Source organism: Sminthopsis crassicaudata, chromosome 1 (genome assembly GCF_048593235.1).
Source record: "Sminthopsis crassicaudata isolate SCR6 chromosome 1, ASM4859323v1, whole genome shotgun sequence".
Lineage (NCBI taxonomy): Eukaryota > Metazoa > Chordata > Mammalia > Dasyuromorphia > Dasyuridae > Sminthopsis > Sminthopsis crassicaudata.
Window position 1 is genome coordinate 521,591,608 of NC_133617.1, and position 27,658 is coordinate 521,619,265.

At 30.6% G+C, this 27,658-nt stretch overlaps 1 protein-coding gene across 2 annotated transcripts in view; it reads right to left on the bottom strand.

Moving 5' to 3' along the window:
* CNTNAP4 (contactin associated protein family member 4) overlaps nt 1-27,658 on the bottom strand; it is a 641,498-nt gene that overhangs the window by 397,554 nt on the left and 216,286 nt on the right. For both annotated transcript variants that reach the window (XM_074281700.1, XM_074281701.1), the window contains exon 3: nt 26,344-26,537. In XM_074281700.1, coding sequence (XP_074137801.1) covers nt 26,344-26,537 — 194 coding nt within the window. The remainder of the gene's footprint in view (nt 1-26,343; nt 26,538-27,658) is intronic.

Sequence of the window (27,658 nt, forward strand, 5' to 3'; positions counted from 1 at the left end):
CATTGTCAAGTACCAGAAAAATGGCTAATGTATTAGGTAGTTAAATTTATTTTTAGAGGAAACTAGAGTTTCTGAGATGTGTAGGTGGAAGGCATTTCAGACAAGGGAATAGTTTGTATTACTAATTGTGAGCGATCCCATAAGCTATTTAATCCAAATCATATTCAAAATGAGTGCATGTTGTCACATACCTAACAAGTGATCATGCAGACTTACAAGGAAAAAGAACTTACAAGACTAAGATAAGCTTTTTTGCTTCCATGCATTGTTCCTCTCTTTTCTTATGAGGCCTAAAAAACAAGTTGATTTGCTTCTTAACAGCCTTTAAAATAACCGAAGATCCCCCAATCCTCCCTTGTAATATTCTGGCTAGCTCTCTAGAGGTCCTCTGAATGGGCCTTGGTTTTAGCAGAATAATCACCACAACAATAATAAGGGATAAAGTTCAAAGTCTTTATAATCTCCTTCACTATCTGTCTCCTTCACTTGGGGCCAGGCTAGCTTTCTGGGACCTTCAGATCGGCCTTGGTCTCAGTGGAGAAGTGAAGCAGGACAGGCCAGCAATCAAGAGGGTCTTCTCTGTCTATTTCCAAGTCCGTCTTCCTTCCTAGATCTCTTAGCTCTTATATACTCTATTATAAGTATATCATTATAGATGTCAATCTTATAGAATAGGTGTCAGCTTATAGAACTATACTAAGTATTAAGTACATGTAAACTAGGGAATCGTTATCTTAATTCCACTGAGTTAACACCTTGTTGTAAGATTACTTTTTTTTAAGTACACTTGGCCCTTTACACTACCTAGTTTTTTCATCTCCAAACTTCCTTTTTCTTAAGTTCTTTCAAATGAATTTTAAATATCTTAATTTCAGCACCCATGACCTCCTTGTTATCATCCTCTGGGCACCCTCCAACTTATCAATGTCCTTCTTAAGCCTTGACAACCAGAACTGAATACAATACCCCAAATGTATACTGTGAGTATCACCTTCTTACTTTCCTCCAATCCTAGAAGCTATGTTTCTTTTTACACAAATAAAATCACATTAGTTTTTGGCTGCCACATCATACTTTTGACTTGCATTAAATTTTCAGGAAATATAACTAGATGATTTTTCAAAATAATTATTATCTATTTTTCACCCATCTTATACTTACAGAATTGATTTTCTGTGTATGTGAAAAGAATAAGACTATATTTCTAACCCACCTGAATTACACTTCTTTACAAGAGTCATGATTTAAGCTATCTCTTTGTCTGCAATGCCTCCTATATCTATCTCTCAAAAATCCCAATCTTTACTCCAATTTTCTCCATCATGATCACTCATCTTCTATTATTCCTGACTTCATGGGCGTATTTTCTTAATCAACAGTTTTACTCCACAACCTATCACTTTAATCAAACTATTTCTTTTGACTATGATTAGTCTATCCACAGCCACATTTGACTACTGGATTTCATCAAGTCTTGGTGATACTAATCATATATAATTTTTCTACTTTTATTAGACTTTCTAGAATTTGCATAGAGCTAGTTATTTGAGGGTAAGAGTTTTATTACTGACTTTTACTTTAGATTTTGTCTCCTCCTAACTTCTGGATATTTCTAAATTTATCCTTCATGAATAATAGCTACTCTCTATTGGTTCTACCTTGGCATATATACATAAGCAATTTTCTTGTTCCCCTTCTGTTTCAATTTAAAGACCTTTTGATTAGTTTTGCAAGCCTCTGGGCAAATATGATATTACCAGCCTTGTTAGGTGACCTCTGTTCCTATTAGGAATTTGTCATTTACATATTTAAAGTTATGGTCAAGAAATCTGAATCCTATACTTAAGTACATTTTTCTTAATCATCTATTTTTTTTTTCGTGGTTCTGCCCTTCTCTCTTAAATCCCAGGTCATTAAACTCCAATTTCCCTGCTAACTATCGAGGAGGAAATTAACTTGATAAAGTAATTCAATCTAGGGTACTCAAGACTATTTTCCCCCAATCTATTATCCCTCCCAGGGATATTTGCATTTTTCAAATAGGAGTGCTAGAGGTTACCATATCTTAAATCAAAGGAATTAAATTCTAGTGACAGAAATTTAGATTTTCTGACAGGGAGGTGATGGGAGTGTAGATATATTGTACTGTAAAGGGACCTTTCTATTGTCCTTCAACTATATCCATGTGGCTGTCTTCCAGAGTTTGTTTTGTTAATAATTATCCAAAGCCCACATTATAGAGTTGCACAGAGGGTCTTCAGTTAATGTTTTCTGACTAAAAATAAGAGAATTTAAATTCAAATCAAAATGGTTTTTATCTTATAGAAAATGTGTTGAATGTTCTTAGTTCTAATTTCAAGATTCAATATGTGCCTTTATAGGTGTGTATGTATGTGTGTGTATTAAGAATGATAAAAGAAAAATAAGAGGGTTAAGAGGAACCATTGTATAAAACAATTGTGCTAGATTTATTTGAATGAGACTATAAATGGTAAATTATACTAGTATATAAATATATATTATGTATATATACAATATGTGTGCATATTGATGTATATATGTATATACATATGCAGATATAGACATATACATATATGTTTGTACAAAATATAAAATATATGTAATACATGAAATACTTTGTATTAAATTTACATATATGTATATATATATGTAAAACAATTTCATGCAAATCTAAAACTTGACAAACTTTCAATGAGGCTTATTTTTATTTATTTAATTAAGAAATTACAGCACAGTAAGAACCATTATTAAAAAAGTAGTCATCCAAAATTTATATTAAACTGGATGTGGATTGACTATTTTTTTTCCCACTAAATTTTGGGATTTGAAATATACAGTTGAGAAGTTGTTCAAATAATCATAAAAGAAAGAAACTAAACAAGAAGCAAAAAGGGAAAAAATCTAATTAAGCTTTCAAAGAATTGTTGTATAGGATATATTCTCTTTTGAAATCCAATAGAGATCACATAGTTAAATTTTTAGAAAAATAAGTTTTAAAATAAAATGATGATATTCAGATTAGGAGAAAATGTTTTGTGGTTTTTTTTTTCTAATTTCTTCTAATCATGAAAAAATTATATTACAGATACCATAATATTAAAAGAAATTTTGGCTTCTGCAAGTTTACAGGACATTAAAACTTCCATGATCAAGGACTAAAGATATATATTTCAAAGGATTGAAAATAACAATTCCAAACTATAGTCTATAGGGTAGATATTTCAACTTTTTCTGATCCAGTGGGATAGGGGGAAAGTAATGACATCACAACAACAAAATTAATCATAACAGTAACCATCCACTACTATTTTTTTCTAACCTTTGACTTTTTTTGGGGGGGTGTAAGGAGGCTTATTTCCTTGAACATATGTAGTAATATATCAGAGAACAAAACAATAACTTAAAAAGAAGCAAAGGAAAGATGGACACTCAAATATAATCTCTTCTATTATTAAAAATGCTTTCTTGAAATGGAAATTTATTATTATATAATGTGAATTCTCCTTGATGTTCTGCTGAGCACATAATTTATTTTTAAATTTTCCTTTTCTGTCTTTCTTTTTCTATTCTGTTTTTTCTTACTTTGTATTCAGCTCAATTTAAAAACAAACAAACAAAAAAAAACATAAAGGAAGGCATAGTGATATAGAAGCATTTAAATGGAAGCATAGAGATAAGGTGGAACCCCATTAGCTTTTGTGACAATCCAATACCCTAACTCAAGACTCACCTCATGTCAAATTTATGCCAAATTCCTGTCAAATATATAAAGAATTCCCTGATTAATTCAGACCGCAATGATATTCCCTTTCTCTGGATCCTATTGCATTTATATTTAATGGCTTACAATCTGAAACTTACATTGTGTATATATTGTGGATAAAGTTAGTGTATACACTTTATTAATTTATTTTTATATAACAGCCTTTTATATTTAAAAATTAGGCAAAGATAGTTTTCAGCATTCAACAATACCCTTGCAAAAACTTGTGTTCCAAACTTTTCTCCCTCCTTTCCTCCACCTTCTCCTCTAGAGAGTGAGTAAGCCAGTATGTTAAACATGTTCAGTTTTTCTATACACATTTTCACAATTATGTTGCACAAGAAAAATCAGATAAAAACATGAGAAATAAAACAAAAAGCAAGTAGATAACAACAAAAAAGGTGAAAATACTATGTTGTGATCCAGTCAGTCCTCAAGTCTATTAGAATTGCCCTGAATCATCTCATTCTTGAAAAAAGCCATGTTTGTCAGAACTGATCATCACATAATTTTGTGTTGCTGATACACTTCATTTAAATCCTTCACATTTTCTACTGTAGTTATAATTTCCTAATAAATATGTAATACTTACCTAACAAATAATAATTCAGTAAATAGTTGCTGATTTTGTTTATTTCCTTTATACATCCTGAGAGATCACCAAACTTAATCCTTACAACAACCATTCAAAGTAGGCATACTATTGATCCCATTTTATAAATGAGACAACTGAGAGAGATTATGGCCACACAACTATTATGTGAGGTAGAATTCCAGTTCACTTATTTCTTGCTCTAATTTCAATTCTTTATTCACTATACCATGATGCCTACTAATAAAAAAGATAAACAAGAAATAGTCTCTGCCCTATACTTATAATTATAGAAATAGGTAACATAAGCACTTAATAGATAAACATTTAAATAATAATATAAGACAGAATATGATGTTTTAAACAAAATTTATGTCAATTCAGAGGGAGAGAAACTGCCTGATTAGTGGATTGGGAAATAATTCATGGTGGAGGTAACATATAAGACTAGTGATGAAGAATAAACACGACAAATTATCAGCAATGCAAGTAAGATGAAGGCTTCTAGTCAGAAGAGATAACATGGACAAATGATATAGAGTTGGTAAATGAAATTATAGAAATTTGAAATTGAAAGTCATTTTAGATATTATTTAGTCCAAAAAAAGTAGTCATCAATAGTTCAGATATTTGGAAAGGAAGGTAGTTGTGATATTGAAGAGGTATTGAAGTTCAAGCATAGAGATTTAATTTAATTTGATTTTTGGTGGCAAGCCAAAGAAGTAACTAAGTAGAAGAATAATATGATTCCAATATCTTGATGATCAGAAACATTTTAGAGACTTTTGCTGTCCCATGCTATTTTTATTATACGCTGTACTATCCTCTTACTCAACCAGACTCATAATCTAGAAGTCAACTTTGACTTTTGCTTCATTTCCTGCATCCAAATCATTTGCCAAGACATATTATTCTATCTCTGAAATATTTCTAATGTCCATCTCTTCCTTTCTACTTATACTGCTATCATCCTAAATCAGGTCCTTAATATATTATATTAATATACTATATCTAAACTATAAGTGAATTATATGAATATAGTATATCTGAATTATGTGATATCCTGTCTCTGATATCTCCCTTTTTCCAGTGCCAAAATTACAAATATTATTTGAGTTTGTTGTAAAGATTATTTTTTCCAAGGCTATTCTGAAGCTTTACAAGTACAAAACTAAAAAAATAAATCTTGATTATCAAAGGAAGAGTGTGAGATACTGTATGTAAATAAAATTAATTACTGAGCTGAGAGAATTAGAAAAGTAAAGCAGGGATGAATAACAATCTGAGAAAGGAAGATATTTTAAAGTGGAATTTAATGTGGAGTACAATGGTTTAATCACAGATTTGAAATTTGGTAGGGAATAAAAAAATGATTAAAAAAAGAAATTTGGTAGGAAAAAATGAAATCAGAGTTTAAAGGGGCAACAAAAATTTTTTTCTGTCACTTTCAGTTATTCTTGCATATATATTTGAGTGATAAATCACTTTCATATACATAAATTCTTATGTCTAAAGAAGTTCCTTTCACTTCACATTAAGACTAAGTACACAAGTTTTGGAAAACATGAGAGCAGTGTCTTTCATTCAATAACAAAAGAAAGACTTACTTTACTAAATCTTTTTTTATTTTCAAAATATATGCATAGATGATTTTCAACATTCACCCTCATGAAACCTTGTGCTCCAATTTTTTCCCTTCCTCTAGATGTCAAGTAATCCAATATATGCTAATGTGCAATTCTTCTATACACAAGAAAAATCACATCTAAAAGAAAAAAAAATGAGAAAGAATACAAAATGCAAGCAAATAATAACAAAAAAGTGAAAATACTATGTAGTAATCCACATTCAGTTCCCACAGTTCTTTCTCTGGGTGCATGTCTTTCTTTATCACAAGATCATCAGAACTTGCCTGAATCACCTTGCTGTTGAAAAGAGCTACATCTATCAGAATTAATCATCCTACAATCTTGCTCTTGCCATATACAAAGTTCTCTTGGTTTTATTCATTCCACTGAGCATCAGTCCTCTCTGAAATCATCTTTCTGATTCTGATAGAACAAATAATATTCCATAGCATTCATATACCATCACTTATTCAGCCATTCTCCAACTGATGGGCATCCACTAAGTTTTCAGTTTCTTGCCACCACAAAAAGGGGTTGCCACAAACATTTTTGTACACTTAGGTCCTTTTCACTTTTTTATAATCTATTTGGGATACAAACAGAGTAAAATTATAGCTGGGTCAAAGGGTGTGCACATTTTGATAAGCCTTTGAGCACAGTTTCAAATTGTTCTCCAGAATAGTTGGGTTAGTTCACAACTCCAACAATAATGTATTAGTTCCCAATTTTCCCATATCCCCTCCAACATTCACTGTGCTTTTTTCCTTCATTTTAGTTAATCTGGGAGCTATGTAGTGCTACCTCAAAGTTAATTTAAATTTCTCTGATCAATAATGACAGAGCATTTTTTCATGTTACTATACATAGTTTTAATTTCTTCATCTAAAATTGTCTATTTATATCATTTAATCATTTCTCAAATGGAGAACATCTTGAATTCTTATAAATTTGAGTCAATTCTCTATATATTTTAAAATGAGGCCTTTATGAGAACACTTGGATATAAAAATTTCATCCCACTTTATTGTTTTTCTTCTAATCTTATCTGCATTGGTTTTTGTTTATACTAAAACTTTTAAATTAAATATACTCAAAATTATCCATTTTGCATTCCATAATGTACTCAAGTTCTTCTTTCCCACAAATCCCTTCCTTCTTCACAGATCTGAGAGGTAGATTGTCATTTGTTCTTCTAATTTGCTTATAGTATCACTCTTTCTGTCTAAATCATGAACCCAGTTCAACATTATCTTGGTATAGGGTGTTAGGTGTGCATCAGTGTCTAGTTTTTGCCATTCTGATGTCCAATTTTCCTAGCAATTTTTATCAATTAGTGCATTCTTTTTTTTTTTCCTAAGGCAATGGGAATTAAGTAACTTGCCCAGGGTCACAAAGCTAAGAAGAGTTAACTATCTGAGATGATATTTGAACTCAGGTCCTCCTAACTTCAGGGCTTGTGCTCTATCCACTGTGCCACCTAGATACCCCCAAATAATACATTCTTATCCCAGAAGCTAGGGTCTTTGAATTTATCAAACACTAGATTACTATGATCATATATAGTCTTCTGAACCTAACCTATTCTACTGATCAGATACTCTACTTCTTAACCACTTCCAAATGGTTTTGATAACCAGTGCTTTATAATATAGTTTTAAGTCTGGTATAGCTAAGCCATCTTCATTTGCATGTTTTTTATTAATTCCCTTGAAATTCTTGATGTTTGGTTCTTCCAGATGAATTTTATTATTATTTTTTCTGGCTCCTAAAATAATTTCTTGTGAGTTTGAGTGATACATCACTGAATAAGTAGATTAAGTTAGGTAGTATTGTCATTTTTATTACATTAGGTTAGCCTACCCATGAGCACTGGATATTTTTTCCAATTGATTAGATCTCAATTTTTTTGTGCGGAAAATGTTGTGCTCATATAGTTCCTGACTTTGTCTTGGCACGTAGACTCACAAACATTTTATATTATCTACAGGTATTTTCAATGGTCTTTCTTTTCATATAACTTGCTGCTAGACTTTGTTGGTAAAGTATAAAAATATGTTGACAATTTATGTGAATTTATTTTGTATTCTGCAATTTTTTAATTTGTGAATTGTTTCTCATAGTTTTTTAGTTCATTCTCTAAGTATACCATCATATCATCTGCAAAGAGTGATAACATAGTTTCCTTATTACATACTCTCATTTAATTTCTTTTGTTCTCTTATGGCTAAGGCTAAAATTTCTAATGCAATATTGAATAATAATTGTGATAGTGGGCAACCTTATTATATCCATGATCTTACTAAGAATGGTTCTAGTTTATTTCCATTAAGATGCTTGATAATGGTTTTTAAAAGATGCTATTGATCATTTTAAGGAAAACTCCATTTATTCCTATGCTTTCTGTGTTTTCAGTATGAATGGATATTGGATTTTGTCAATGCTTTTTCTGCATCTATTGAGATAATCATATGATTTTTGTTAGTTTTTTTTTATATAGTCAATTATGCTAATAGTTTCCCAATATTGAATCAGCCCTACATTCCTATAATTTTTTGATATTTTATTTTAAGATTTTTGCATCGATGTTCATTAGAGAAATGGGTCTATAATTTTCTTTCTCTGTTTTGATCATATCTGGTTTAAGTATCAGCACCATATTCGTGTTATAAAAGGAATTTTGTAGGATTCTTTCTTTCCCTATTTTTCCAATTAGTTTGCATAGTATTGGAATTAATTGTTTTTTAAATGTCTGGTAGAATTCTGATGTAAATCAGGCCCTGGAGATTTTTTTCTTAGAATTGATTAATAGCTTGTTCAATTTCTTTTGCTAAAATAGACTATTTAAGTAATTTATTTCCTCCTTTGTTAATTTGGGAAATTGATATTTTTATAACCATCCATTTTTCTTAGATTATCAAATTTATTGACATATAGCTGGGCAAAATAACTCCTAAGCATTGCTCTAATTTTCTATTCATTGTTGGAAAGTATACTCTTTCATTTTTAATACTAACAATTTGATTTTCTTTTTTCCTTTTTCTAATCAAATTAATTAAAGGTTTATCAATTTTGTTGCTTTTTTCATAAAACCAATTCTTATTTTTGTTTGTTAGTTCAGTAGTTTTCTTACCTTCAATTTTATTAATCTCCCCTTTTCTTTTCAGAATTTCAAATTTGGTATTTAATTGGGGATTTAAAATTTGTTCTTTTTATCACTTTCTTAGTTGCAAGCCCAATTCATTACTCATCTCTTTCTCTGTCTTACGTACATAATCATCTACAGATATAAAACTTTCCCTAAGCACTGCTTTGGTTGCATCCCATAAATTTTGGTACGTTTTCTCATTATAGTCATTCCCTGAGATGAAATTATTAATTGTGTCTATGATTTGTTTCACCCACTCATATTTTTAGGATTAGATTATTTAATTTCCAATTAAGTTTTAGTCTGTTTTTCCCTGGCCCTCTTTTACATGTAATTTTTATTGTATCATGATGTGAAAAAGTGCATTTATTATTTCTACCTTTCTGTATTTGATTATGAGGTTTTTATACTCTAATACATGTTCAATTTTTGTGTAGGTTCCATGTATCACTGAGAAAAAAAGTACATATCTTTCTGTTTCCATTCAATTTTCTCCAAAGATCTATCATGCCTAAATTTCTATTTACCTGTTAGGTTCTTACTAAGTACTAATGAGATAATGAGATAATGCACGTTACATTTACCTCCTTCATTTCTTTCTTATTTATTTTGTGGTTTGATTTATCTAGTTCTGAGGGAGCAAGGTTGAGATCCTTCACTAGTATAGTTTTGCTGTGTAATTCTTCTTGCAGCACTTCTAACTTCCCCTCTAGAAATTTACATGTTATACCATTTGATGCATATATGTTTAGTATTGATATTACTTCATAATCTATAATACCCTTTAGCAAAATGTAGCTTCTTCTTTATCTTTCTTAATTAGATCTATTTTGCTTTTGCTTGATCTGAGATCATGATCACTACCCTTGCTTTTATTACTTCAGATGAAGCATAAGTCTCTGCTCCAGCTTTTTATCTTTACTCTGAATGTATCACTCTATTTTAAATGTGTTTCTTTTAAACAACATATTGTAGGATTCTGATTTTTAATCCAATCTGCTATCTGTTTTTTTTAATGGGAGAATTCATCTCATTAACATCCACAGTAAAAAATTACTAACTATGTATTTATGGCAATCTTATTTTCCTGAAGTTATACTTTTCTCTTTCTTTTCTCCCTTTCTTTGCTCTGTTTTGCTTCTGTCTGCCACCTCCCTCACATATCTCTTCCCTTTTACAGCCCCTCCACCTTTCCTTTTCTCTTTCCTCTCCTACTTCCCTATAGGATGAAATAAATTTCTCTGTGAGCTAAATATGTGTGATATTTTATCTTTGAGCCAAATACAATGAAAGAAACATTCACATGATGTTCATGCCCCTCCTTTCTTTTCTTAAATTGTAGGTCTTTTTTTCTCTCTCTTCATGAGATGTAATAAACCCCATTTTACCTTCCTTTTCCACTTCTACAAACTCCTTTGCTCCTCTAATTTCTTTTAATATCATCACAATTTAATAACATTGCATCTACTTCCTTTAAATTTACCCATAACAGAGATAGAGTTCTCAAGAGTTAAACATATTATTTTCCCATATAGAGATGTAAACTTTTTAACTTTTATAAAAGCAATTATTTTTTTCTTTCTTTTTTTTTTTACTTTTTTATGCTTCTCTTGAGTTCTGTATTTGTTGATCAGATTTTTCTGTTGAGCTGTTTTTTTTTTTCCATCAGAAATAAATGAAATTCACCTGTTTCATTGAATGTCCATCTTTTCCCCTGAAAGATAATGCTTAATTTTGCTGGATAGTTGATTCTTGGTTATAATCCAAGTTCCTTTGCCTTTCAGAATGCCATATTCCAGACTCTTTGATCCTTTAAGATGGAAGCTTATGGTCCTGTGTAATACTGATTATAGCTCCTTGATATTTGCGTTGTTTCTTTCTGACTGCCCCAGAAGACTTCAAGTAAGTTACTAAAGTCAGACCATATATGAACTTTTATTCTCTGGACTACAGAATTTCTTTAACCACATATATAATATTTCTACTGTGTAATTCTCTAACCATCTGTGTATCTATAGCTTGATTGCCCCAGGCTTTCCTCATTTCATTTATTACCCAGTAACTACATAACTAATATTCAGCACTTTTCCTGCTTACCGCCTGAAATTTATTCATGGAAGACAAGTCATAGCCAATCCACTTTCACTCTGTTTCCAGTAGTATCTCTGTTTTGGAATTGCTACCTATTTTTTCAAAGCAAAGGGGGAAAATAAAAAAAAATCCTCATATACTAAATTGAACATAGTTTTTTTACACTAAAACTGAAATGTGTTCTTAAGGCTTCCTTTTTAGCTTCTTCAAATGGATTTTAACCAGAATGTTCTTGGAACAGCTGTCTCCCTCACATAAAGAACCTGCACAGTAGGAAAAATACACTTTAATTTTAAGTTGTCAATGCATCCTGAATAACAACTCCCATCTTGAATTCATAAGAGATATAACCTTTTAAATTAGAGTTCTGATGAGTTTTTAATGAAAACAGTAAAGCCCTAATTATTGCAGAAAATACAGATTAGGGAAAAAATTATGGTCCTTTAAGACATGACTGAATCTAAATTCCTAAGCACCTGGTTGTTATTTACTGATAAAAGCAATTAGGAAAGAAACCTGGTGCCATGCACTACTAGATTGATGTCTGACAGAAAAAAAAAAAAAAAAAAAAAAAAAAAAAGGAAAAAAAAAAAAGATGTGTTTCCCACAACTGCAGAGCCATCTGGGTACAGCTGTCACAAAGCAACATTCCTGAGGACCAAATGTAGTTTTAGTCACATGCTGATGTTTACACATGGATGACACAAATTATTTCCTCAAGTGAACTGGATAAATTTTTATAATGCCAGGTCCCAAGAGTTGGCCTTCTTCTGATAGTCTACAATCTTTTATGTATGTATATACATTCTCTCAATAGAGTAGTATGCTTGGTTTCAGAAAAATTTATCTTTCTAAGTTCAAATCTGGCTTCAGACACTAAATATCTTTGTGATTTTGGATAATTCACTCAACTCTATTTGCCTCAGTTTCCACATTTCTAAAATGATCTACAGAGAAGAATATAAAACTACTCCAAGTCAGTATCTTTGAAAAGAAATTTCCAAATGGAGTCACAAAGAGACAAAGATGACTGAAAATTACTGAACAATTACTGAACATACAGATACATATTCACATACATTTGTATTTGTGTGTGTATATATATGTGTATGTGTATGTGTATGCATATATTACTTCATTTGATCCCCATAACAACCCTATCATATGAGCAGTATATATTTTTATATACCTTTTACTGATGAGAAGATAGACTTAAAGGCTTCAGTTTAATATTTATTTTTAAAAATTGTTCAGAGACAATTGTATTCTATGTACAACAGTCATGCTATACTAGTAGAACAATGGTATTTAAAAAATGAGACCTTTTTTTCTGGGAAGTTTCAAAAATAAAGAATATTTGAAATTCCTTGAGGAATTCTTCTCCTTATGTTCCACTTTGGGTCCAATTTAGCATCTATCAGGACTGCCTATTTCAGATATATAGACTGATATATAAACTCCATGGATTTTACATACAAATTCATTTGGAAATCTGAGCAATAGACATTCTTCATTTTGCCTTTCTTGTATGCATAGTCAAGTCAAATTCCTTTGAGAGGGTTTATCTTCTAAAAGACTTTGAAATGTTTGGGGGTTTGCTGCAATCCATGTAACATCATATAAAAAGCTATCTTTTTTTTTTTTTCCTTTGCCCTAGATAGCCTGTATATACTCATCATGCAATCTGCATTTTTTTTTCTTTTCATTTATTTAGTGACATTATATGGATATCCAGGATTTTGATGTTATCACCAAAATGTAGTGTTTCCTTTGTCCTTAATTGAAAAAAAATATTAAAAGGTTTTTTTTTCAATTTTTAAACTATTTTCCTTTTATCTGTTAGTCCTCTTACTTCTAGTCTTAAATACCCTTTGTTTGATTTTGCTTGACAAAATGCTGCTTTTATTCTCTATTATTTCTGAACATAATTAACATATCTTAACATCTGTGGAACACAAGCATATTTATATATGTGTATGTGTGTGTGTGTGTGTGTGTGGGTGGGTGGGTGGGTGGGAGGGTGTTTATGAAAAACGGTGTATGTGTGTGTGTGTGTGTGTGGGTGGGTGGGTGGGTGGGAGGGTGTTTATGAAAAACGATGAAGAACTAGGAAGTAACTCTACAGGCTGTCCAATTAACAGAACATGATATAGTCTATATTATAGTCTATATATAGACTATATGACAATATGACAGACAACAGAACATGATATAGTCTATATTATAGTCTACATATAGACTATATGACAATATGACAACCATTCTTCATATTATTCTTGAGGCATAGTGAAGCAACAAAGTGCCACTGGAAAAATATGGGGAAGAAGGTCTTCTATTTGTGACTACTAGAGACCTCAGTGAATTAAGTGCTGTCTTTAGAATCAGGAAGAGTAAAATTCAAATCTGGCCTAAGACACTTCCTAGTTGTGTGATTCTAGGAAAGTCACTTAATTTCTGTCTACTTCCCTTTTATATCTGTAAAATGGAGACAATGATACCTATTACCTCCAGGGGTTCTGTGAGAATCAAATGAGATACTGGTTTCTTAAACTTTTTTCACTTAAGACCCCCCTTTTTTGTCTTGTGACTCCAAGTATATAAATAAATTATTTACTGATAATGAATCATAATTTTGCAACCCTACAATCAGTTATGACCCCATATTAGGTCACAACACACAATTTAGAAAGCTGAGCTCTATAGCATTGTCTCATATTATGCTTCATGAAAGCATACATCTTTTTATGTCTCCATTTGCTATTAATAATGAAAAGACCATCAAAGATCTTTTTTTTTAATCTTTTGAGAATTCTCTTATTAATTTGATATAAACATAGCATTTTACATAAAATTTAAAGACATCTTGTTAAAGCAGAAATTTTTAAATAGCATGTTGCTCAAGAAATACTTTTTATTTTACTTTTAATGCTTTTAATACTCAACAAATAAAATATACAGTGGGATCTGAACACTAAAGTCAATTGTGTAAAAGTAAAAATGATTTCTATTATATAATTTTCCTTACAAAAGTTTTTTTCTCATACCTTCATTTAGAATGTAATTTATACATGTGTAGATTATAACAATACAGATTTTATAGAAATGGCGAAGTAGACATTCAAATCAGAAGCTACTGATATTTTCTCAGTAATCATTTAAAATATTATGGTATATTTTTTTTCCCAAGCACTGCTGTCTTCCCTTCCCTCAGATATCTTGGGGATTAATTGTTTTCCTCCAAAAAAACAACTCTGCCATCTGTTACACAAATTTCTTCTGTGTACATTTGATCTAGTCTTTCAAATCATTTTTATTTTCTCATGAAATATTTCCAGGACTATTATGTTAGACTCCATATATTGTTATTGATTTAGAAAATATCGTTGTAGAAATCCTTAGGAAGGACTTGTCTCCTTCTCACCTCCATATTTTAATAGCCCTCATTGCAATTTAATTTTTAAATACCTCATGATGATATTAGTTATTTTTAGCTGTTGCCCCAATCATTTCTCCCTTTTCATGGCTGCTCTCTTTAGTCTGTCTTCCACCTTTCTTATTCAGCCAAAATTATTTTCTTCAAAGTCACTTATGCTTTTTCAAATGCCAAATATAATGTTCTTTTTGTCAATACTCATCGCTCTTGATCTCTCCTGCAGCCTTTCACATTGTTGATCATTCTTTTTACATTATTCTCCCTAGATTTCTGTAACACTACTCTATCCTAGGTTTCTTCCTACCTATAGTATCCTTTGCTGGATCATTGTCCATAGGATATCTGATAATGATGGCTATCCTCCAGGCCTCTGCCCCAGATTTTCTCTTCTATTCAGTCTTCTCTTCTCTTCTCTTTTCTATTAATTTTTTTCTTGGTGATCTTATCAGCTCCCGTAATTATTATTTTGCTGGCAGTTTTCAGATTCACTTTTATCCAGCCCTAATTGCTCTCATACTGTCCATCTTAAACTGAATATCTCATAGATATCTTAAATTAAACACATCCAAACCTTAATATTTTTGCTTGAAAATATTATCTCTAACCTCAAAGCCATTCCTCCTTCTATATTACTTTCAAAAGCTCTATCATCCTCTTAGGCACCCAATTTCTTGATCTAAAAGTCATTCACAAGTCTGAATTCTCCTTCACCACCACATCTAATATGCTGTCAACTCCTGTTGATTTTATCTTTATAACATCTCTCATATATGCCTTCTCTCCTATATGATTCCAGTCCAGGCTCTTACAATCTTATACTGAAATTACTGAAATAATCTGCAAGTTGATCTCCTTACCTCGTCTGTCATTACACCAGACTGTGGCTTTAAAATTTAAGTCCCTAAAGTCCATATCTGATTAAGTCATTGACACCATTATCCATTCTTTAAACTCCATTGGCTCCTTATTATCTTCAGGATCAAATATAAAATCCTCTCTCATTCAAAAGTCCTTCAAAATATGACTCTCTCCTACATTTTCAGTCTTTTTACACATTTTACATCTTTTTACAGTTTTCCTTTCCCTAATGTACTTGGCATTTAATGATGTTGGTCTCTTTACTCTTCCTTGTTTGAAACATTCACTCCATATCCTGAATCTGGGCTTATTTACTGGTTATTCCTATTCCTATAATGCTCTCTGATCTCATCTATGCTTCCTAGCTTCCTTGACTTTCTTTAAGTCCCAGATAAAATATTATACCATGAGATGTTACTATTAATAAACTACAAACTCCATGCATAAGATTTTTTAAACAACTTTATGTAAATTCTAAGCTTGGTTTGTCCTTGGTTACTATATTTCTCCACTATCAAGGAGGTCAAGGATAACCCAGATGAGGTTTTTAGGCTTTTTGGGTTTCATTGACTTAACATAACTAAACTTAGGAAATGATTATAATCTATAATCTATATTGATATTTCCCCATTTTCTTTCCTATTTTTCAATTGCATATTTTAAAAAGGTACAATTCTAGGTTGCAGTTGCTTCAATTTTATGCCATATCTTCTCTCTCTCTCTCCCCCACCTCTTCATCTTTCTCTCTCTCTCTCTCTCTCTCTCTCTCTCTCTCTCTCTCTCTCTCTCTCTCTCTCTCTCTCTCTCTCTCTCTCTCTTCATCTCTCTGTGTCTGTGCCTATCTCTCTCTTTATTTCAGTTTCTCTCTGTCTCTGTCTATCTCTCTCTCTATCTTTCCCCTTCTCCTTCTCCTTCCCTCCTTTTCCCTCTTGCAGTCCCTGTCCTGTCTCTATGTCTCTGTTTTTCTCTCTGTCTCTGTCTCTCTCCCCTAGCTTTATAGTGATTTTGATTATTACTTTAACAACTAAATAGTTGAGTTGACACAGACAATTCATTTGGAATGTCCTCCTATCAGTAACAAAATAGAGTAAAAAAATTTAGTTTGATATTGAATATGTGGCTTTGTGCTCTCCATATTTATTATTTTTAACATTTCTGTTTGAAGAAATTATTCACGACTTTCTATCTGAATAAACTTTTCAAAATACATAGATTTCTAAATAATCTATTTGCTTTTGTCCTCTTGATTCAGACTTTTGAAGCATTGGTTTTTGCCATTCTCCTCATGCTAATCTTTACATTTCTCTCAATGTATATTAAAGAATATCTTGATTTAATCTTTACTGAGTTTTTTAGACAATTTTGCATTTACTTTCTCAAACTCTGAAAGAGATTCTGTTAGTAAACTACAATTATGGTCAATGATTTTTTCCCAAATCCTTATCATGAATACTGTAATATAAGATGAATTAAATCTTTTTTTTTTTTTGCTTTTAGATATAATCTTAAGCAAAATTTGTCAACTTATTCATTTGCTTCTCCAAGGAGAATCTGAGAGCTATGTTTTTCTTAATGAAGCGTTCTAATACTTTCATATTTCATTTAATTATGAGAAGTTCAGAATCAATAAGATTCAGTTTCTACAGTAACATATCTACTTAGTCTCAAATCCAAAACTGACTTACCTCTCCAGGAAGTATCCTGTTGTGTTAAAAATGAGTAGTTAACAATACATAAATACAATCGTGAAAGATCACCCTCAGACCTTTTCTAACAGTCACTGAACAAGAATCTCAAATTTAGAATACAACACAATGCCTTGAATCACAGCAGACTTAATAAATAAGAAACACAATAAATATTTATTGACTAAGAAGATAGGTTAATATTTATGTGTCCTAAAATGGTAGGTTATTAGTATCTTCTGCTCCCTTTCCCACTTCTTTGTTGCTATCATGTAGGTATAGAAAGGAGTCAGAAGGGTAAGTGGCACAGTGGATAGATCATTAATTGTTTCAGAAAGTCTTGAATTCTAATTCTGATATATAGATTTATTGATTATGAGCCCCTAAACAAGTGACTTAACTGAAAAATGAAGATAATAATAGTAAAGGTTGTTTAAAAGGTTGTTGTAAGGACCAAATGTGATAACATTTGGAAAGAAGGTTAAAAACTTTAAAGTGCTACATAGCATGATTTCAGTTATAGAGAATTGAATAGAACGATGTGCCTATATTAGGGAGATTCCAATTCAAATCTAGCCTCAGATACTCATTATCTATATAACTTGAAATAAGTCTCTTACTCACTTTCTTCAAGTGGAAAATAAAGCAGGGTTGTTGTGAAGATCATATGAGATAATATTTACAAAGCACTTAGCTCAATGACTAACATAGTAGACCTTAAATAAATGTTATTTCCTCTATTCCTTTCTTCCCTCTTTAGAACAGAGATTAGTTCTATTTATTTGTGTTTATGTTATGGGCTGATATCGTGAAATAATTCATAATTAAGTGGCCTCTTTCCTAGTTAGGAAATTTTCTATTCTTTGCTAAACTGATCCTCAAAAATCAGGTAGAATCTACTGTGCAAGATATTTTATCCATGCACAAAGTTCCTGACAAAGCTTGTAGTTTCTTAGTGTAATTCCAAGTACTTCGGGACTCCTCCATGCATAAGGCATTGGAATAACATTTTGTGGAGCAATCATAAGTTGTATAAATTGAGATATAGTGATTGAGAGTCAGGAGTCCTAAAGTAGTCTATTCTAATCTGACCATATTTGCAGTACTGATTTTAATCCTGGGCGCCAAAACATAAAATTGGAAAGTCTGAAAGTTAATTTTTCAGCTATACATAGTTTTTGATGTTAGGAGCATTATTATACATAAGTAATCATAAACACACCAGGACACATCCTTCAGGTGTAACTCAACTTTGCACTAAGGGCAGGAGATAAGCAGGTAGTCATTTTTCTTCTTATCCTTAAAGTAATCCTACCAAGTCAGCTGCATGAAAAAAAGCAAACTAACATGATAAAGTAGGGAAGGAAGGAGAGAAGGAGCAGAACTATTTTATAAGAGATGAGATTTTTAAATTATCTTTGAGTCACCTAAGACTGATGTTTGGTGACTAAAGGATAGTTGAGTTTGACCTTAAGTTTGAGTATAGTAGTAGCATTTGGAATAAAATACCCAGTATATAAAATAAATAAGCCAGAGAGAAAGAGAAATATGGTGATGGTAATAAAAGGCATACTACTTTGATTAATCAAGAACATCAATATTGTATGTAATAAAAACTAATATCTTTGGTTAATTCATGTTGAGTCAATCCTTTTCACAGCAAAAATGGGAGCCTAAGAAAAGGTAAGACTTTACTAAACTATGTAAGTTATTGTTAATTACAGCTAAGACTACTTTAGGATTGGAAAGCAGCCAATCTTTATTATACCCATATTTTAAAGAATTTCTTTGTGTAATTCTAGTAATTTTCAACTAGCTATGTCTACTCCAGTAAGAGTAAAAATAGTTCTGGTAAGAAAATATTAGACAGAATACCTAGATGAATGCACAAATGATAATTATATATCAGTTGAATCAGAAGATTTTAATAGTAATTTTCTACCTTCTAACCTGCTAACATTCTTTGAAAGAATAAATAAAACAACACATGAAAGAACACAGAAAGCATATACTTTAGGTTCTGAATTAACTTTTTAAGAAAATTTTTCAAAGGATTTTTAAAGAAAATATATAACCTAATGGTGAGAAAATCATATAATTACTTTTAAATGTTCACTATGTTACTAATAAGAACCTGCTGCCTAGGTTCTTGTAATCATATTAAATTTAATATAGATTTGAAGTATATATAATAGAAGTTTACAGTTTCATATGTAATATCATTTCCATTTACACATTGAAATGTTTTTGGTTATTTATATTTGTCACATTGAACATTTTAGAATAGAAAATTTAATGACCTTAGGAAAATAACAATCTCCAAGGTATTCAATTTCTCATACATAAAGAGATTGCACTTTATGATCTTTGATATTTCTTCCCATTCTTAGATTCTGTATTTTTATGATTCTTAGTTCAAACATTATTGCTTGGAAATATTTTTTTCTAAATGACATCTTATTTATTTACTTTCATTTCTCATGATTCTTCAAATAAGCTGACTGTAATGTCTATGCTTGTTTTCAATTTTTTCTCTGACATGTCTGGAAATATAATTCCCTCTCCTGCCTGAAAATTAGATGTTTACGCTTTCTTGTATATTTAACTATACTTTCCATCTTTTGTATAGTTACTTTTACTGAGATTATTGACTTCCTTTGAAGAAGGAAAAACAACTAAGTATGATTTTGGTACTCATAATATATTTAAAGTTTTAAAGCTTCACTTCACAATGATATCTTCCTTTTGTAAAGAGGGATTGCCAAAATACATAGTATGCATTCTAGCATTTTCATTTTATTGTTTTCGAGTTTTAAGATTCTTGTCTTATTAATTTCATGAACAAAGGATGGTAAGGTTTTATTTTTAATTCTTTTTGTACCTCTTACAAAAATGTACATAGCAGCATAGCTTTACATAGCTAACAATAATGTACTAATTTCTATTCATATACAAAGCACTTTAAATAATTATTTCAATTTTCCTTACATTTCTTAATTCCATTTTATAGATGAGGAAACTGTGGCAAACAGAAACAAGCTCACACAACTAGTAAGGGTCAAAGACATTTGAATTCAAGTATTCTTAATTCTAGGGTTGGCATTCTCAGGACTGCACTGTCTAGCTGCTTCAAATAGGCACAAAGTAGGTAACTCAATCAAACCTATTGAAGCAGAAGTATAAGTCAATAAGATGCAATGGTAAATTCTCAATTTTATGATTGAGAAGCATTTATTAAAACTTTATCATGTACCAGAACTAGGCTACATGGTAGGAATACAAAGGTAAAAGAAAAAGAATATATTTTCTCAAGAAGCTTTCAGTCTAATGATAGAATATAGCAGAAACTACACATTAACCAATATTTAACACCCAATACCAAAATAAGGTGGAAATAGGTTCATGATTTAGACATAAATGATGAGACAATAATCAAATTAGAAGACAGGGAGAATCTACCTCTCACATATGTGGAAAAGAAAGGAATATATAGACAAAGAAGAAGTAGAGAACATCACAAAATGCAAAATGGATAATTTTTATTATATTAAATTAAAAGGTTTTTATACAAACAAAACCAATGTAGACAAGATTAGAAGAGAAGCAGAAAACTGGGAAGAAAATTATATCCAAGGCTTCCCATAAAGGCCTCATTGCTAAAATATATGAAGAACTGACTCAAATGTATAAGAATATAAGCCATTCTCCAATTGATAAAATGATCAAAATATATAACAGACAATTTTCAGATGAAAAAAATTAAAGCTATTTCTAATCATATGAAAAAAATGTTCTAAGTTACTATTAATTAGAGAAATGCAAATTCAAACAACACTGAGGTACTACTATGCACTTCTCAGATTGAATAAGATGACAGGAAAAATAGTGATAAATGTTGGAGGGGATGTGGAAAAACTGGGACACTAATACATTTTTGATGGAGTTGTGAATTGATCCAATCTTTCTGGAGAGCAATTTGGAACTATGCCCAAAGGACTACCAAACTGTGCATACTCTTTGATCCAGCTGTATTTCTCCTGGATCTGTATCCCAAAAAGTTTATTAAAAAGGGAAAAAGAACACACAAATGCAAAAGTGTTTGTGGCAGCCTTTTTTGTAGTGTCAAAGAACTGGAAAGTGAGTGGATGCCCATCAATTGGAGAATGGCTAAATAAGTTATGCCATATGAATGTTATGGAATACTATTGTTCTATAGGAAAGGATCAGCAGCATGATTTCAGAAAGAGACTTACATGAACTGATGTTAAGTAAAGTGAATTGAAGAAAGAGAACATTGTACACAGCAACAAGATTATGTGATGATGAGCTGTGATAGACCTGGCTCTTTTCAGTAATGAGATAATTCAGGGAAATTCCAATAGATTTTTGATGGAGAGAACCATCTGCATCCTGAGAGAGGATTATAGGGACTGACTGTGGATCACAGCACAGTTATTTTCATCTTTTTGTTATTGTTGTTTTCTTGCTTTTTTTTTTCTCATTTTTTCCCCTTTTTGATCTTCTTTTTTTTTTTTTTTACAACATGATAGGTATGGAAATATGTTTAGAAGAGTTGCACGTTTAACTTATATATTGGAATATTGGATTGCTTGCTATCCAGGGGAGAGAGGAGGTGGGAAAGGACAAAGAAAAATTTGGAGCACAAGAATTTTAAGAGGTAAATGTTGAAAACTGTATTTACATGTATTTTGAAAAATAAAAAGCTATTGTTATTTTTAAAAGGCATTACATAATCCACAGACCCAATGAGTTATGATGATTTATCAAAAAAATTTTTTTTAAATAAATAACTTAGGATATTCCCTTTTCACAAGTATTACAATGTAAAATACTGAGATATGCAGAACTGAAAGAAATATTGTCAATTTGGATTACTATTAGAGACTAAAGAACAATTCAAGTAACAATTCTATGAATCTTGCTTGACCATTGATAATTTATGATTGAATCTTCTCATCCATCTTTATAGTTATTTACAACATAATTCTTCAGATCTTCTAAGAAATTGGTTTACAACCCTCCTTCCTACATTGTCCATGGTATTTCAATATGCCACAAATACCCATAGTTTCTATGTCCTCTTTTTTTTGAAATATCAGACTGTTCTTAAAATTAAAATAATAACTATATTAAAATAAACATATCAAGATTGTAATTAAAGAAATTGATATCATGTGGGCCTTATATTTTAAATGTTATAAACAAGAGAAGATCTTTCATATAAAATTGTACTACAATCTATTTTGAAGGATTTTTATGACAGATTAAATAATACATAAATGCATATAGTAAAAAGTTAAAATTTTAATAATATGCTATTTAATAAGATGGTGTCCTATACGATATAATAGAATAGTAATATATGTACACATTATGTGACAATCATCAATCTGTCCCTTATTTAGCTAGTCAAATTTAAAATTTAATCTGCTTAATTATTACAACATATTGTCAAAAAGAAATATAAATCAATATTGGTTCATTTTGTGTATTTTCGAGAATTAAAATAATATCCACAGATTTATTTTTACCAATCAATATGGCACATAATAAAAAACCCAAAAATCTGAAAACAGGACAATAAAAATAGTTGCTTAGAAAATCGTATGAATAAGAAAGTAATATCAATATTTTTAAAAAATTAATATTTTAATGAAAGCAATTTTGAACAAATAATTTTAAAATATTTAATTATTTCATATTTTTCTCCTTTTAAATGCCTTTTGTGAATGTTTTATAACAGTAAAATACTAAATGAATTATAATTTCCTAAAAAATGTCATTATTTTATTGAAAACTCTTGGGATACTGACAAATTATGTGACTTGTTCAAGATCACACAACTAGTATGTCTCAGGGGCCAGATGCTCCACACCAAAGTACCTCACAATGGTTACTTTTAATGAACTGAAAATCTGCCTTCTTGGCAATTACAAGTACTACTTCAAATCTTCCTCAAGTCCCCAAGTAATAGACAATGAAAAAGCATCAACAGATCTTTGTCAACTATTTCAGAAGTTTCAAAGAAAGTGATCGGTATGTGTGGTCTGGGTGATTCAGGAAAAAGAGTTCTGGACTAAAAAGAGTTTAAAAGACTTACCTTCAATTACTGCATCAGATATTTGCTGAGTTTGTAAAAATGGGAAAGTCATCTACTGACAGGATTTTGTTGAGGATTAAGTGAGCTAACATAAGTATATCACTTTGAAAAATTTAAAGATATATAAATAAATATTAGATTTTCTTTTCACTGTTAATAATGTTGATGATGACAATGATGGTGAGAGTTCACTATGTTCTTGGTTTTATTCCTTTGCATTTGAGGGTAAAGAGAAAGAAACCCCCAGAGTAGAAGTATAATAATATTGTTGAGCCACTTTTACCCTTACCAGCCCTCATCCAGTATATCTTTGACTAGGTCCCTCCTCTCCCCGCTAAGAGGAAGACTTTGTAATTTCCCTTTAAAGGCCACTTTTATAATGTCATGGGAAGGAGAAAGACTGTACAAGTCCCTGTGTCTTGAGTCCCTGGTGAGTCTGATGAGCTCCATGTAGAGCTAGGAAAATTGTACAGAGGCAGTAGCCCTAAACTCTGTCTAGAGGACATGGTCTGACTCCCAAGCTTCACACCTTGTGGGAGTATCAGACAGCAGCTAAACTGGGGAACACTCACTGGATCTCAAATTTGGTCTGTGTCAGCCAGAGCAGCTGGAAGTATTCCCTTCCACCCTCCCACCTTATTGGCTAAGAAGTGACAAAGACACTGCAAGCGTTTCTTGTTTCCATTTTGATGATTCTCTGATATAGGTTTGGGATCTCCTCTTGTCTTCCTGACCAGCTTCTCCTTGGACTAGAGTGTTCTGGGTAATTTCTCCTGATCAGAAACCATCCTTAGTGAATGTAGAAGCTTCAGTCTGCCTACCTATACAAATCCAAGATGAAGAAAATGACTAATTATGACTTCTGCTTGGATTTTCCTGTTACAAGATTTCAGTCTTGCATATTTTCTAAATCTGTTTCAAAGAAATTTTTTTAGTTGTTGCAGAGGGAGTTAGATGTATCTCTTCTTTCTTCTCTATCATCTTGGATCTTCCCCGTTCTATGTGTTTTGTTTAACTTGTAGGTACTTTCTGTGTGTTTATGCTTATATGTATATAGTCTTATATATGCATATAAGTAAACATATGTAAACAAATAATATATACATATTTATAAATATATATATGCATGAACATGCTTATCTATGTGTATGAAATATACACCTAATATTAACATATTAAATATGCCTAAACATCATATGATCTATTATATATATATATATATATATATATATATATATATATAATATATATTTTTCTATAAAGTAAATGCATATGTATCAATCCATGTACTTATGAACATCTTCCATATAAGCGATTGCAATTTATTAGGCATACACAATTTATATACATTATATATATGAATATAGATATTATATGAGTATATAAATATATATGTTTGTGTGTATAAGTTCCTATACGTGTTTCTAGCATGTGAACATTTTAGTTTCCCAAAAGAATGTAACCCTTTTGTAGACAGAAATTATTTCATTTTTATCTTTCATCCTGAATGTCTAGTCAAGTTGCTACTATATAGTAGGCATTTGATAAATCTTTGTTGAAAGGTTTATCAGATACAACTAATTTATCTTACCTTTTAATTTTTTTTATTGTTTGTAGACATTAATTCTAATATTTCTGATTATATTCAAAGGTGTTTAGACATAAAAAATATTGAATTATTTAATTTAAAATAAAAAAATGCCTCTGAATATGTACAAGATTCCTGTCTGCTTCAAATCTGCTTACCTATTGAAAGAAGTCTGTATTTAATTTATATGATTTTCTTATATGAGAGAAAATTTACAACTTGCTTATTAATCACAAAATAATCATAAAATAGATGCCAAGTCACTGCTCTCTAATAACTACTATTTTTTTCCATTTCAATATAATGTATTTCCTCTTATTTAAAAAAAAAAAAAGAAAAATTAGATACATTCATTATAACTCTAGATTGTAAGAAACCCTTATTTCAGCTTTTTTTTTGACTTTTTTTTTTGCAATCACAAATCAGAAATTTCTCTTTTATCAAACTTCTACAAACTTGTTTTTCTTATATAAGGTATAATTTGCTTTAATTAGCCTATGCATTCCTCTTTTCTGTTTATAGCTTGCCTTCTGAAAACAACTTTTTCCCTCTGAAAATGGCATTTAATGATAGGATCTATATATCAATGTATCTATCTAGATCTTATAGTATGCATATGTATGTAAATATAGAAGACCAGTATTCTTTCCATATAATGTTTCAATTTTGATATACTTTATTTGAAAAGTATAATCATTATTTGTCATAGTTCCCCCATTCTTATGCAATAAAGAGTAAATATTTTTGTTACAATTATTTAACAAGAATGATTGTTGATTGTAGAAGTGCAAAAATTATTAATGACATTTTATTTATTATCTGAAAGGATCTCAGTAGAAATTTTTCTGAAATTTTGAACAAGGCCTGTTCTTGTTTTAAATTAAAGGATAAGATTAAACATTGTCAGTTCTCATTGGGGCAGTACCTTCCTTGATATATCATCTATGAATAGATTTTTCATTTACACCAATTTAGAACATTCAGTATATTTCATAAATCTTAGATAACAATAAGGGAAATAAAAGTAACGCATTTATTTTATTAATGCTACACTATACAAATGTTATATCAAACTACCACTTATTGAACAAAATACAGATTTCACAGGATCATTTTTTTTCTTCCTCGGATTTCAATCATGGAATAATAAATGGTATATTTCTTCCCTCAATTATATCTGACAGAATATAAAATTATATTTTATCTCTATTTATTCAATATACAATATATGTATAATGCATTTGAAAAACTAGAATCTACTTTACTTTCAATTGGAAACCAATTTTAGAGTAATTCTGAAAATTACATTTCTTTACTTAATATGTATTTATATATAGTACGTAGGCAGGGACATGCAACAATTGCTAGAATGCATATTCAGAATTGTTTAGTTTTTTTTTTTCAATTATAAAACATACCCAGATGCTTTCTTCTTGACGATATTGCTTCCAGTTCCTTCCACTATCACTAAACATCAGGAGATAGCTTGTTACCCAATCAGAACTCCCATATCCACCTTGGGTAGCAATAGCAGTGATTTCCATTCTGTCACCAAGATCAATCTGTAGCCACTGATATTTATTTGACACAAGTGGAGACCAGCCACCAGCTCCTTTTGTGGGGGGAAACAAAAAAATAGTAAAGATTACACCATGAATTCTTGTTAGTAAAGAGAAAATATCAGTGAGAACAATTTTCATAATTGTGTTTGGCATGAAACTTTAAGATTTTCTCATTCTCAAAAATCAAGATAATATATTTATTAGTGCATTAGGATATATTACAAATACCCATGAATTCAATATAAATATCTAAATGTTAAGTCAATCACATAAAAAAAAAAGAAATGAAAAACATAGAAATCTTAAACTTTTATTTTTCAGGCTATACAACATCTTGACATGCTAACTCACCAAGCTGTTGGTGAAAGTGGGAATCAGTACTATAGCTTTAGAAAGCAATTTAGAATTAAGGAAATACAGTGAATAAAATGTTCATGCTCTTTGCCTTCAGAGATTCTACTACTCGTGATAGTACTTTTGTACACTAAAGAAACCTTTGAAAAGAATCAAGTCCCCAAACATATCAACATTACTATTAAAAACTATTTTTTTTGTTTATATCAAAGAAATAGAAACAAAATTATTGCACATTTTCTGGGGGAATAGTCAAACAGGTTATGATGTATGAAGATAATATAATATGATTAATAAGAAATGATGAATATAGAAAGTTCTATAGGAATGATGCAGCTTAAAGTAAAAAGAACCAAATATATGTATATATATGTATACATATATATATATATAATATGTAATGACTAAAATAATATAAATTGCTCTACTGACCATAATTGTTAAGCCATTCCCCAAAAAAGATAAAAAGAAATAAAAGCGAATTTTGCAATAATACAAAGGCCAAACATGGCACCAAATACAAACATTAGAGATCCAAGAAAATACCTATAAATATAATTCCAAGATGATAAGGACCTGAATAAGATAGGTGGTAGTGTGATTGAAGAGAAAGGGATATATGCAAAAGATGTGGAAATAGACATCATAAGATGTAGCAATTTAATGGACGTATGGGATGAGTGAGAAAAGGGTCTCATATGACATTGAAATTGTAAATTTAAATTTAGAAAAATGGAAGAATGACAATGTCCTCAGCAGTGATAGGGATGTTTGGTAATATTGCAGTGCTATATAATACTTGAAGAATGTGACATTT